The sequence below is a fragment of the Pristiophorus japonicus genome, chromosome 2 (genome assembly GCF_044704955.1).
Source record: "Pristiophorus japonicus isolate sPriJap1 chromosome 2, sPriJap1.hap1, whole genome shotgun sequence".
Classification (NCBI taxonomy): Eukaryota; Metazoa; Chordata; class Chondrichthyes; family Pristiophoridae; genus Pristiophorus; species Pristiophorus japonicus.
In genome coordinates this window covers 330,352,904-330,366,960 of record NC_091978.1, presented here as the reverse complement: position 1 = coordinate 330,366,960, position 14,057 = coordinate 330,352,904, and the positions used below count along the sequence as shown (strand labels likewise).

At 42.8% G+C, this 14,057-nt stretch overlaps 1 protein-coding gene across 6 annotated transcripts in view; it reads right to left on the bottom strand.

Annotated features, from left to right (window-relative positions):
* The window catches only part of ints10 (integrator complex subunit 10), a 215,996-nt gene that overhangs the window by 28,424 nt on the left and 173,515 nt on the right, over positions 1 to 14,057 (bottom strand). For all 6 annotated transcript variants that reach the window (XM_070871989.1, XM_070871997.1, XM_070871978.1 and 3 more), the window contains one exon: positions 11,960 to 12,096. In XM_070871989.1, the coding sequence (XP_070728090.1) occupies positions 11,960 to 12,096 (137 nt within the window). The remainder of the gene's footprint in view (positions 1 to 11,959; positions 12,097 to 14,057) is intronic.

The window sequence follows — 14,057 nt, the reverse complement described above, 5'->3', positions numbered from 1 at the left end:
GTTCTAGGTGCTTAGTAGGCTTTTTGCTATTGGTGAATCTTTCTCGAGCCAAACAAGCACACACCACAGCCACACACGCCTTCAGTACCTCGGAGCTCCCCCTCTCTCTGTCTCTGTCTCCTCTTCTGCGCATGTCATGGTGACCCTTGACCTCCTGAATCGCGGGAATCGAGCATTGCCATGGTCGGCGACACTTTACGGCAGGAGGTCAGCGAGATTTAACGCTTCCACCCATTTCATAACGTCCATTTAAAAAAATGGAAACTCGTTGCTTTGAGAATGGGCACGAAGCCAGCGATCTGAAAACCCTTTTTTACCATCCACGCTGGAAATAGCGCCCATTTTGGGCAATAAGCACAGAAGTGGGAAATCTAGCCCATAATCTTTTCCACCAATTTTCTCTCTTCCGTTCCTCCTCTGCTGGAGAAGTTAACTCCTTCCATGGTGTCAATCAATCTCCTGTAACCTTGCCCAAGTAGTTGTTCCTCATGTGTGAGCCTCGAGAATAAACGTTTCCAGGCTACTCAATGATAGAGAACAAGATACATCACAGCTGAACCTGACTCTGTCATTGTCTTTGTCCTTAACCAATATCCACACACACAAACTTCCAGCAGGGATCACTAGATAACAATCTGGAGTGGAAAAGGTAGCTGATTTTTCCCTTCAGGTCCAGGGGTGGTAAGGTCAATTGTCGTGTCTACAACTGCCAAATCAGAGATGAGCCAACTTGGAGCGGAACAGACACTGACTGAACTGGAACCTCCCAGGTCAATCTGGCTCGGCTATTCATTGTCATGACCAGGTGAGTCACTGGGAAGCCTTTTATTAAGTTAAATAATAATTCCAATCACATTAATGTAATACTGCATTTACTGACCAATTTCTTGCTAATTAAATACAAATAATTTCATGAGACTTGTAGCGACTATTCCACAATCATTTTAGATTCATGTTTTTTACCTCATTATTCCTTCATTGTGAATATCATTACATGGCAGGAACACAAAATACAGGTCTAGTTTGCTATCATAAAAACAAGATCCAAATTAATTTATCCTGAACTGCCTTCAAGGCATTAATCCAATTGAAAGTTTCAGATGAGTCATAGTCAAACTCTATTCTTGTGCTTATGGTGTTACTGGAGCCCATCAATTAGGTTATTAACTTGAGATGGGCAACAAAAATCCATTATTCTTTATAAACTAGATATTAAAATATTATAAAACAGTAACATTGAAAAATAACAAGCAGGAATTCTGAGTTGAATTGAACCAAGATGACATAATCCCAGGTGCCCTCTCTTAATAGAAGAGATCAACTGGACGGTCTAGTGTGCATAACTAAAAGTGAGCAATATGGGAAGAGTGAAGATCTGCAACTGCACAATTGGTACATTGAGCAGATTTTCTGTGGAATTGTTGATAAAGACTAAAGGAAGTTGAAAATCGTCTCCAGCTTCTGAAATATGTTGCTGTTACACATTTGAAGCTTCAGCAAACAAGTTACCAGAAACATTCACATGCTGACCATCACACAGCATAAAACAGTGAGTCCCTGGTTTCAGAGTTAAGCCTGTGAAAGGATGTGAAAACAACAGTCAAGTGTTCAAGCAACCTAAAGGCACTGTGCGCCTAGGCTCATTTAATATATTCAGTCAAGTGCTGGAAATACATTTTAGGGCCAATTCATTACTTTTCTAGAACTTATTCCACAATAAAAACTACAGAAAAACCAAAGGCTGATAGTGATAATTCACACTTTATAAATCAATACACATCTATTGTTATATGGTCCGTAGAGCTGATTCCATTCATTTCAAGCTTAACCTTTTATCACACATTATTCTGAATGTGTTAAATGTTGTTAAAAAAAAGAGTAAATTATGGCATAATCAATTTAGCAACAGACCTCAATGCTACTTGATAATATTGTTAAACAGAGATCAGTATTTTCTCTAAGTCGGGGACTGGTTCACAGCAGAACATTACTTTCATGTTCTTGATTTGATGGGAGCAATCATTTTGTCATCCCTGTCATGAGACTGTCTGAGATCCCTTCAGTTAAACCAGCTGCATCAATGATTTCCCAACAAGATATGGCAGGAGATCCAGAGAATCCCATCCCATGCAGGAAGATGTCTTAAAGGGTTAGGGGCACAGGACATTGGACGCCGATGACGTAAGAAAAAAGGAAAAATCAAAGGACGGAGATGATCAAGGGTGGGAGTAGCAATGGTATGAAGGGTTTTACGATGCCTTTAAAAGCAGGGAGGAAGGTGGGAAGGTGAAGAGAATTGGACAGGGAGTACCAGAGCGAAGAAGGGGCTGCCATTGGTGGAGCAAGGGACAAGGAGAAGTCCAATGTTAGAGGAGTGAAGGGGATGTAAGGTAAGATCACTGATGTGTGGTAGCTCAAAGCCATGAAGGAATATGAAAGCATTGACAAGAATTTCGAAGTCAACACACTGGGGCATGGGGAGCCAATGGAGCTTTGAGAAGATGGAGGTGATGGGAATGAGGGATTTTGTGCAAGTGAGAATACAGGCTTCAGTGTTCTGGATAAGCTGAAGCTTGTGGGACATTGAGACGAGGATGGGAGGCTGTTAGGAGATTATGGAGGATGAAGTTGAGTTTGGGAGTTAAGCAGTATGCCACGTTTTCCAACTTCCACCCAGCCTGAGAATGGCAGCTGAGTGGTTGATGGAGTTATGTGGGTGCTCAAAAAGGATGGTTTTGGGTTTCCCTGGCATTAACCTGAAAGAAAATGTGGTACATCTTGGCCTGGATGTCATGCACGAGAGTGGACTAACAGCCTTTAGATCAAAGATAGCTGGATGTTGTCAGCATAGAGATGGAAGCTGACCCCAGGCTCTCTGATGATGCTGCCAAGCAATAGCATGCAGGTGTTGAAGAGAAAAGAAACAACAACAACTTGTATATAGAGCGCCTTTAATGTAGTGAAAAGTCCCAAGGCGCTTCACAGGAGTATTATGAGATTTTAAAAATTGACACTGAGCCACATAAGGAGAAATTAGCGCAGGGAAAGAGGTAGGTTTTAAGGAGTGTCTTGAAGGAGGAAAGATAGAGAGGCGGAGAGGTTTAGGCAGCGAGTTCCAGAGCTTGGGGCCAAGGTAACAGAGGGCACGGCCATCAATGTTTGAGCAATTATAATCAGGGATGCTCAAGAGGGCAGAATTAGAAGAGCGCAGACATCTTGGAGAATTGTGGGGCTGGAGGAGATTATAGAGATAGGGAGGGGCGAGGCTATGGAGGGATTTGAAAATAAGGATGAAAATTTTGAAATCGAGGCGCGCTTAACCGGAAGACAATGTAGGTCAGCGAGCACAGGGGTGATGGGTGCAAGTTAGGACACGGGAAGCCAAGTTTTGGATCACCTCTAGTTTACGTAGGGTAAATGTGGTAAACCAGCCAGGAGTGCATTGGAATAGTCAAGTCTAGTGGTAACAAAGGCATGGATGAGGGCTTCAGCAGCAGATGAGTTGAGGCAAGGGTGGTGATGGACGATGTTACGGAGGTGGAAATAGGTGGTCTTATAAGTGGTCGAAAGTTCATTTCAACAAGAATGGAACTTTGGAGGTGACCATGTGGGCAGAGGAGAAACCGTTGGAGGCAATGTTGTGCTTGCACTACAACAGATAGGTCCAGACCCAGGTCACAGCATGCCACAGGAGTGAAATGCAAAGGAAAGTCATTCGGGGAAGACAGAATGGTCAATATTGTTGAAAGCAGCTGCAAGGTTGGCTCTGATGAGGAGAGATTGAACACCAGAGATACAGTTACATATAATGTCCTTTATGACTTTAACTAATGAGGTCTCAGTGCTGTATGTCAGCCAGATATAAGTCAGATTAGAGTGTGTCAAATAAGGAGTGGTGGGAGAGTATTTACTTGGAGAATAGAGAGGTTAATGGTGCTTTGGTTCAGGCCATCGTCAACACCTTCACCGAGGTGTACGAAAACATGGGCCTTACACTAAACATTCGTAAGACAGAGGTCCTCCACCAACCTGACCCCACCACACAGCACTGTCCCCCAGTCATCAAAATCGACGGCGCAGTGATGGACAATGTGGACCACTTTCCATGCCTTGGGAGCAAGGGCAGACATCGGCGACGAGGTCCAACACCGCCTCCAGTGCGCCAGCACAGCTTTCGGTCGCCTGAGGAAGAGCATTCGAAGACCAGGACCTCAAATCTGGCACCAAGCTTATGGTCTACAGGGCTGTCGTGATACCCACCCTCCTATATGGCTCAGCGACGTGGACCATATACAGTAAACACCTCAAATTGCTGGAGAAATACCACCAACGCTATCTCCACAAGATCCTACAAATCCCCTGGGAGGATAGAAGCACCAACGTTAGTGTTCTCGATCAGGCCAACATCCCCAACATCGAAGCACTAACCACACTTGACCAGCTCCGTTGGGTGGGCCACAACGTCCGCATGTCCGACTCAAGACTCCCAAAGCAAGCGCCCTACTCGGAACTCCTACATGGCAAGCGAGCCCCAGGTGGGCAGAGGAAACGTTTCAAGGACACGCTCAAAGCCTCCTTGATAACGTGCAACATCCCCACCGACACCTGAGAATCCCTGGCCGAAGACTGCCCTAAGTGGAGGAAAAGCATCCGGGAGGGCGCTGAGCACCTCGAGTCTCGTCGCCAAGAGCATGCAAAAAACAGGCACAGGCAGCGGAAGGAGCATGCGACAAACCAGACTCCCCTCCCACACTTTCCTTCAACCACTGTCTGTCCCACCTGTGACAGAGACTGTAATTTCCGTATTGGACTGTACAGTCACCTGAGAACTCACTTTTAGAGTGGAAACAAGTCTTCCTCGATTTCGAGGGACTGCCTATGATAATGATGGTTGAGGAGGGGTTAATAATAGTAATCTTGAAATGGGTAGAGACAGATTGATGATCACAGCAAGCATGGAATTGAGGAAGAGAAACTGGATGGTTTAGAGCTGAGATGGAGACAATCAACTGGCAGGCTTCATGGACAAGATAGATATATTCAAAACTGAGGGAGAGAAAAAACCATGAACCACCATACAGTCTGAGGTGGTCCAATTGGATCTCACAGCAAATAGTCAGACGTGTCGATCACCAAGTGTGATCAAGCTTATGGCCTGAGAATTTGAGGCCAAGGAGAGGAAGACCATCAGGCTTCGGAAGGGATGAGGCCATCAAACATGGATGCGAAATGGTTGAGGAGAAGGTTAATAGACGCTTAAATTTCATCACAGATGGTAGACCACTGGAGAGGGAAGTCAGAATCTGTGTCAGCATTATCCAGCCACTATCTTCTTTACTGATCCTTCTTCTTGGGCAGTCCCCCAGAGTCAAGGATGACTTGCTTTCACACTAAAATGAGTTCGAAGGTGACTGATGCCTGAAGTTCCAGGTCCTGAACTTCATTTTAAAGAGTGCAAGATGCATGTGTCTGAATTCTTTTAATGTGGGGTGGCCATTGCACACCAGCTACCACACAAACTTGACAGCACACACACATCATCAAAGATGGTCCCTCGAAACGAGGATGACTTGCTTCCACACCAAAAAGAGGATGAGTTCACAGGTGTTTCAATGAAGGACCCAAACTACATCCTGAAGGGTGGAAGATGCCTGTGCGTGGATTTTTTTAATGTGTGGTGGCCGTTGCACACCAACCACCACACGGACTTGACAGAGCTAGGTCTTGGTCCAGTGGCAAGGATTCCCCAAGACGACTGAAGACCAGCTCTGCTGCACGAACCTAGTGAGTACACATATCGCAGTGTGGGCTGGCCCGTGCTGCCTCTACGCACACACACACACACACACACACACACACACACACACAATGTTCCTGCTGACCCTCTCCCTCAGGTCCTCTCTCCCTGGTTTTTAGAGATCACAGTGTAGGTGAACGCATTAATCTTGGAGCAGCTTGTGAATTTGTCCATAAAATAATGACACTGTACCCCGGCTCCAGCTGGATAATACGGCCCCCAGAGCATATAGCAGCATGTTTATGCCACCGCAATTTGCCTGCTATACGCGGTGGACGGTAAATCTATCTGAATGAAGTATAAAACTGTAGCAGAGATCGACCTGATATCACATTAAATGTAACAGCTGATTGAAGCTGCCTGAAGTTTCCATCAGTTGCTTGCACTGTTAACGGTTAACAACTACGGGGGGCAGTCAGAAAGTGGAGCTTCAAAAAACCAACGCCTGAATGAAGGATACCATCAACATTTATCTTTTATAACTTTAGTTATACTGAACGCTTTTGTTTTTGAACTAAAGGGAGGATTGGTGTGGGGGTGGGGTCTTCGTTTTGCCCATCATACAGGATACTTGTCATATTATGACTCATTAAAGCATTTGTTAACTGTGCAAGAACCGAGCCAGGTGTACATGGCAAATTATCAGGTTGTTTGATGTACTATTATATCTTTGTTTGATAGTTAGCTAAATATATATGGCTGCTGTTTGGTTGTATCTACAGGCAACCGCTAGCCTCTGTGGCCAAAAGCAAGAACATCACCTCACTCACATACTAATATCAGATCAGGAAACTTGTGAAAGTCAGTGTCTTCTCCAAACCTTGCTGTTTATCAGACTGTGTAAGAAATAATCTCTGAATAAGATATTTTTAAATTTAGATGGACTGATGACGATATTGTGGACTGATCAGATTTTTGTTGTTCTATAAGTGTTAGTAGTATCCATATTGCTACTGTGTAATGTTAACTCTGAATAAATTCACAGGTTTGTTTTAGCCTGAATGATAGTGTTTTCAATTTATCAGAGAGCTCAGAAGTGTATATTGGGCAACTCTGCAACATCTGATGCGGGATAGCTTGGTAAAAGAGTCATTATTGATTCTGTTGCATGCAACATACATTAGGTTGTAAATTTCTTATTACAGGATGCATAACTTTTCATATGGAGCTTCATTTTGCTGCAAAACAAATGATATGAGCTGCAAGGGAACATAAATACCTTCTCTTCCATTCTGCCAGAGGTCGAGAAAGGAGAACTGCTTGATGCAAGTCATTAGAAAATGGTGCAAGATCACGAGTGGTCTGTGGGTCAGCAACACAAGTTGCTCCAGTCCACTACCTGTTGATACCCTTGCCTTTCAGTATAGCAGTGCAGTCAGGCCAATTGAAGGATTCTGAGCTGATGACCATATTAGCTGAAGTGAACAGGCTGCTGTCCAGCACTGTGATCAAACAGCTTCCTGTCAAACAAGAAAGCAGTCATCTTATGCACTGTATTACGTGGTTGCCAAGAAATTGGAGGTTTCTGGATCCCAGATCAGTGGACAAATTCAAAATGGCAACACTACCCCATATTATTCAGGCAGCATATGTAAGAAACTGGCTTGTCACAGTGCTCTCCAACGACCTATTCTCACACTGGCATTCAATCCAGGCATATAAAGTTCGTGAAGTTCAACTTTCAGAGTTGCTGCTATTGGTACAAGTTTGGTCTTTCATCAGCACAGGTCTTTCATAAAATGTGCAGCTGATCTATCCCTGAGGCACTCATTATATCCACCCTTATTTAGACAACTGGATCCTAAGTACTCCCTGTCAAAAAGCAACTTGGGTTTATAGTCTGGCAGGCTCTCACCAAATACTATAAATTGATATCTCTTCTAGAAATAATATTTTGGGTGCCTTATTGGGAGTCAGACACATGTATGATGGAAAGGATAGTGGATTAAGGACATGATAACAGATGCCCTCAATGCCAATCTGGGGTACAAAAATAGTAGTCAAGAATGGGAAAATGCCATTTGGTTCATGAAAATTTATCCCTCTAGTATCCTACCTCCCATAGCCAAGCATCCAGTTTGAATACCTTTAATGTTGTTGCCTCTACTATCTTGTCTGGCAGATTATTTATTAAAAAATTACATTTTTTTAAGTTGTTCTGTACATCTATTTTAAATAAGTTTTCATTAATTTAGGTCCACTATGCCTGGATGAGTGCAGCTCCAACAACGTTCACAAAGCTCGGCACCATCCAGGACAAAGCAGCCCACTTGATTGGCACCCCATCCACCACCTTCAACATTCACTTCCTCCACCACCAGCGTACCGTGGCTGCAGTGTGTACCATCTACAAGATGCACTACAGCAACTCGCCAAAGCTTCTCCGGCAGCGCCCCCCAAACCCGCAACCTCTACCACTTAGAAGGACAAGGGCAGCAGGCGCATGTGAGCACCATCACCAGCAGGTTCCCCTCCAAGTTACAGACCATCCTGACCTGGAAATATATCTCCGTTCCTTCATCGTCGCTGGGTCAAAATCCTGGAACTGCCTCCTTAACATCACTATGGGAGTACCTTCACCACAAGGACTACAGCGATTCAAGGTGGCGGCTCATCACCACCTACTCAAGGGAAATTAGGGATGGGCAATAATTGCTGGCCTTGCCAGCGACACCTACATCCTGGAGCAAATTTTTAAAAAACTAGCCTGCCAAATCCACGTACTTGAAGTCGATATTAATAACTAACACATTAAAACGTTTTCGTTGTAGAATGCTCATATGTTACATTTCAGTTGATTCTCCAGTACTCAGGTGGAATTAGGCACAGTTATTAATAAAATGAGGGATGAACTGCTTATAATGCAAAAAACACCTATGCCCAAAGTGTCTTACATTAACTTTGTCACAAATGTATAGCTTCTTTATTCATGAGTCATCCTCTTTATATTAGATATCATTCTGGTGCACTTCTCTATAAACACTCTAATACACGAACATCTTTTTTGTGATATAGTGAAGAGAACTAAATATATTAAATCGACCTGCGCTTTGAACAGCATATTGTAAAGCCATAACATAACCTCTAGTGACATATTCTACAATCCTAAAAATATTTCTCAACATCTACTTATCTACATTATTTTTTTTTCAAGTGCCATGAGTGGCTTGAGTATCATTGGGAAAGCTGATTATCCAAGGGATATATGAAATTAAATATAGATTAACTTGTGTGTGGACTCAATTTCCCGAGTAAGTTTTCTACACTGCTGTTTTGTGAAGCTAATTAAAACACTAGAGTATCATTACATTAACTTTATTTTCTCGGTCTAGAAAGAACACCGTTTCCAACTGGCTTCTAGATCTTAAGTTGAATTATTGGATAGTTTACCACTCTCACTGTCCCTCTTCCACTATGACATCACAGCAGCATACATCAGTCATGTGCTATCCTGGATACAGAAAACTGAGGGGTGTGCCATTAAAAGCGATATATTATGTCAGGCATGTGGTATCCTGCATACAATAACAAGCTGAAATTGAGTTTGGTGAGAGGAAAAGAGAAGCTGTGATTAATAGTTTTGATCATTTGAAATAGTTTAAATATTTTGATATCAAATGGTAAATGGAAAGCACAATTGGAATAAATATATAAATTGTTAACCTGATAGGCAACAAGGTATAGGCAGGTGTTGATGTCTCACCCAAGGTTGGAACTTCAGCCCATGCATTAGGATATTTCTTTCCCAGAGAAAAGTAAAAACATCCCTGATTGGCTCAGTTGGTAGCAAATTCCCCAACTGGTAATAAAATATCCCAAAATAAAATCAGGTAAATACTTCTGTCTACTACTGGACAAACCTTCACAGCAATGCTCTCAACCATTGCCAAAAGCCACTTTGACCAGATCACAGTACTATCATTCAGATTTATTTAAAGGGGGAAATCTTACAGAAAAAAGTGAGAGAAAAATAAATGAAACAAACAGAGATACAGAAACTACATTGAGAGAAAAGACGTGACAGCCATACAGAGACAGACAAAACAAATAGAATGTAACAACTTACATTTACATAGTGCCTTTAACAGATAAAACAAAAACAAGGCGCTTCATAGAGGCATAAGGAAAAATGGACGCTCAGCCAAAGGAGGAGACATTAGATGGGGTGACTAAAAGCTTGGTCAGAGATTGGTGTTAAGGAAGGTCTTAACAAACAGAGAGTGTCATGGAGAGGAGTAGGCAGCTGAATAAACAGCTATTAAAGGTGGAGTGAAAGAAGGAGGGAGGCAGAGGAGGAAGAACTGAGTCAGGAGTCATATGAACTGAGAATTCACGGGGAGGAAGATGGTACAGTTGTATCTCTCCAGTCCAGCACTCTCGGGATCTGACTGATGGCGGAACAGAGAATTTGCTGAACCACAGGCGGTGTTGCTTACCAGTACTGGTGGATAGCGCACGGGCTCGTGTATGTGTGAGTGCATGCCACGGCAGCCTATGGACGGCTCCCTTAGCACCCGTGCACGCACTCACTGACTGACAGACGCTCCCAGCCAATCAGCAAACACACTGACTGATCAGCCATTGCTGCCGATCTAAACTTAAAAAAAAAATGCTCCTCTCCCGCAGGCCCAACTAATGCCGAACCACGGATGTTTCCGGATGAAAGAGTCCCGGACTAGAGAGGTATAACCTGTAGTAGGATGGAGGAGATTACAGAGATCAGGCGGGATGGCGCTACGAAGTGATTTACACACAAAAATAATAATTTTAAATTTGAGGTTTTGAGGGACTGGGAGAATGTAGATCAGGGATGATGGGTGGACAGGACTTGGTGTAAAGAGGATATGGCCAGTCGAGTTTTGGATAAACTGAAGTTTATGGAGGGTGGAGGATGGGAGACCGTGCAGGAAGACATTGGAGTCCAGTCAAGTGTGGATGTAACGAAGGCATAGAGGAGGTTTTCAGCAGAAGATGTTATGGAGGTGGAAGCAGGCAGTCTTTGTGATAGAGAGGATGTGGGGTCAGAAACTGAGCTTAGCATCAAACTGGATAGAAAGGTTGCAAACCTAAGACTGTGGCAGGAGAGGAGGAATGAATCAATGGCAAATCCGTGGCAGGGGTCAAAGATGATGGCTTCAGTCTTTCCAATGTTTAGTAAAACAACTTGCATTTACATAGTGCCTTTAACATGGAAAAAGGCACTTCATGAGGCGTAATCATACAGGAATGGAAGCCAGGTCAAAAAAGACAGGATGGGTGACCAAAAGCTTGTTCAAAGAGGTGGGTTATAAGAAGGGACTTCGAGGCATAGGGGTTTAGGGAGGAAATTTCAAAGCTTAGAGCCTAGATGGCTGAAGGCACGGTTGCCAATGTTGGGGTGAATCGGTGGGATGCTTAAAAGGATCAGCAGAATGTAGGGTTTGGGGACAGTAGTAGGGCTGAAGGAGGTTACAGAGAACAGGACAGGCAAGGCCATGAAGGGATATGAACACGAGTATGAGAATTTTAAATGTGAGTAGCTTGGAAAAGCTGGACCCAATGTGGGTCAACATGGACAGAGATGACAGGTGAATGGGATTTGGTGCAAGTTAGGAAATGGACAGCAGATTTTTGGGTGATCTGACATTTACAGACTCTGGAGAATGGGGGCTGGCCAGGAGGCCATTGCTATACTATAGTCTGGAGGTGACAAAACATGGATGAAGGTTTCAAGTGGGAGCAGGGGCGGATATGGGCAATTTTACCGAGGTGGAAGTAGACATTCTTTGTGATGGAGAGGATATGGGTTGGAAGCTCAGGTCAGGGTCAAATAGGACGTTGAGAATGCAAACAGTCAAGCTCAGCCTGAGACAATGGCTGGGGAGAGGGATGGAATTGGTGGCGAGGGTACAGTTTGAGGTGGGCGTCGACAACAATGGTTTCAGTGTTCCCAATGCTTAATATCAGATAAACAGTCCGATAACCTAAAGGCAGTTGCAGCATTGAGAGAGATGGGAGAAGAACAGCTGGGTGTCATCAGTGTACATCTGGAAGCTGACCCATGTCTACAGGTGATGTCATCAAGAACAGTACTATAAAAGGTCTGACACCAGGCCATTTATAGCAGGGAGAAAAATAATTTTCCAAAACTAATGAAAAATCCCGGAGATATAGATTACTCACCAGTGTTTTTTCCCTCCCATCTCCAAGTTTCCGTCTTTTATGAATGTGTTTACTCCGATCGCTATCCACATCACCATAGATATTTGACAAGTCATCCAACAAAATAAAAGGAACTAGGTTGCTGGAAGGGCTAGATGCTAATAAGAAAATTATTACTTTTAGCTGTGAAAACAATATGCATGAAACGTAAAACAAACAGCATCAGCATTAACAAGAACATATTCTACTACTTTTTGGGAACTGCATTACGATTTGTTTTATTCACAGAATATATTGAAGAAGTGCACTCTTATTAAAATCTAGTACTCTCTTTGGATATAGATCGTTAACATTAACAGTGCCATATAATGTTGGTTCTTGCTATCTTCCTTGTTAATTGGTCAACTGAATCATTCAGATTTATTCCTCTAGATTTCTCGAAACATTTTTTTTTTAAATTGTTCATCATATAAAATCTGCATTGAACACAAGTGCACACTTTGCAAACAGAAAGGGTCAGTTTCATTGGTTAAGAACAGTGAAAACTAAAGATGATTCCCAAAGCCATTCACTAACAGAAAGCAACATTTCTTTAAAGAATTTCAGCATACACGGCACCACTATTAATATGAAATTTAAGCTAGTCCACATATGTGAGACAATATTAGTGCACGCATGTCAAGAATTCAATAATATGCATCACATAAAAGACTAACAAACCAAACTTCAAATATGGTTTAAAGCAAAACTAAGCTTTCAATTGACAGTTTTCTGACACAACATAGGCTTCAGATTTTCATTATCACTGTATCACATATAACCACAAATCTTATGTACAGGATAATGAGAGGCTATGCAGTGTGTTATAAAGCAGCAACAATTTGAAGGTTCTGATGAAGGGTCATCGATCTGAAACGTTAACTCTGTTTCTCTCTCCACAGATGCTGCCTGGCCTGCTGAGTATTTCCAGCATTTGCTGCTTTTATAACAATTTGAAGGTATTCAGATATCAGAAATGTTTGGAGCAAAGTTTGATTGGTCTACCATGTTATATAGGGTGAATAACCAAGCAACACACTGCCTCCCAAGTGTCATTCCAAAATCTCTGCCACTCTACTAAATTGTCACTTTGCATCTTTTAAAACTTTGCCTTGTTTCGTAACTGCTTTTGTGAAAGAGTGGCTCCAATTAAATAGATGCGGCAATTTCACTTGCACTAAACTAGCAATGTTAGCATTCATTGGTACATTTTAGACAGATTTACATTGATGCTACAATTCAGGATACAAATCTATGAAAGTAGATTGGGAGGGACTGCCACATTAATTCAGCGTGCTCAAAGCAAGATGGCTTGTTATTTTTTCTTTGGTCGGGAGCAAAAATATATTTTCCCTCTCAAGAAGTATTTGCCCATCTCACTTCCTGACATTCTTCAAAAGGATCTCTGCCCCATTGCTTCTCCCCCTCCCTTGAATAGAATTTCCACAACTGCTCCTCATCTCAAAAGTGTGTCTCTAACCTATCTCCATCTTATTCGCTGCCTCCACAACCAGATCCACAAGATCGTTTTCTTTGTCTCCCTTCCTCGCTACACTCAGGAACTGGAACTCGCCACCTCGCCATCCTCAACAGCGAATCTCTCTTTCTGCCCTTCTCCACATGGATCTCTTTCTTTTTTCATTCCCTAGTCTGCAGCAAGAGATAATCAGGAATTCATACATCAGTCATACTCCTGAACACGGGCATATCACACTTCCTCACTCTCTCATCCATTTTTCTGATTGGCCCTCTGCTCTTTTACTTCCTTTCTCTCATTCCTATTCATTTCCCCTTTTTCTCCTCTTATTCTTCTATTTTACTTCTCTCGTGTGCAATCTTGCAATACTTCCTCCCCATCTCATAGAAACATAGAAACATAGAAAATAGGTGCAGGAGCAGGCCATTCAGCCCTTCTAGCCTGCACCGCCATTCAATGAGTTCATGGCTGAACATGAAACTTCAGTACCGCATTCCTGCTTTCTCGCCATACCCCTTGATCCCCCGAGTAGTAAGGACTTCATCTAACTCCCTTTTGAATATATTTAGTGAATTGGCCTCAACTACTTTCTGTGGTAGAGAA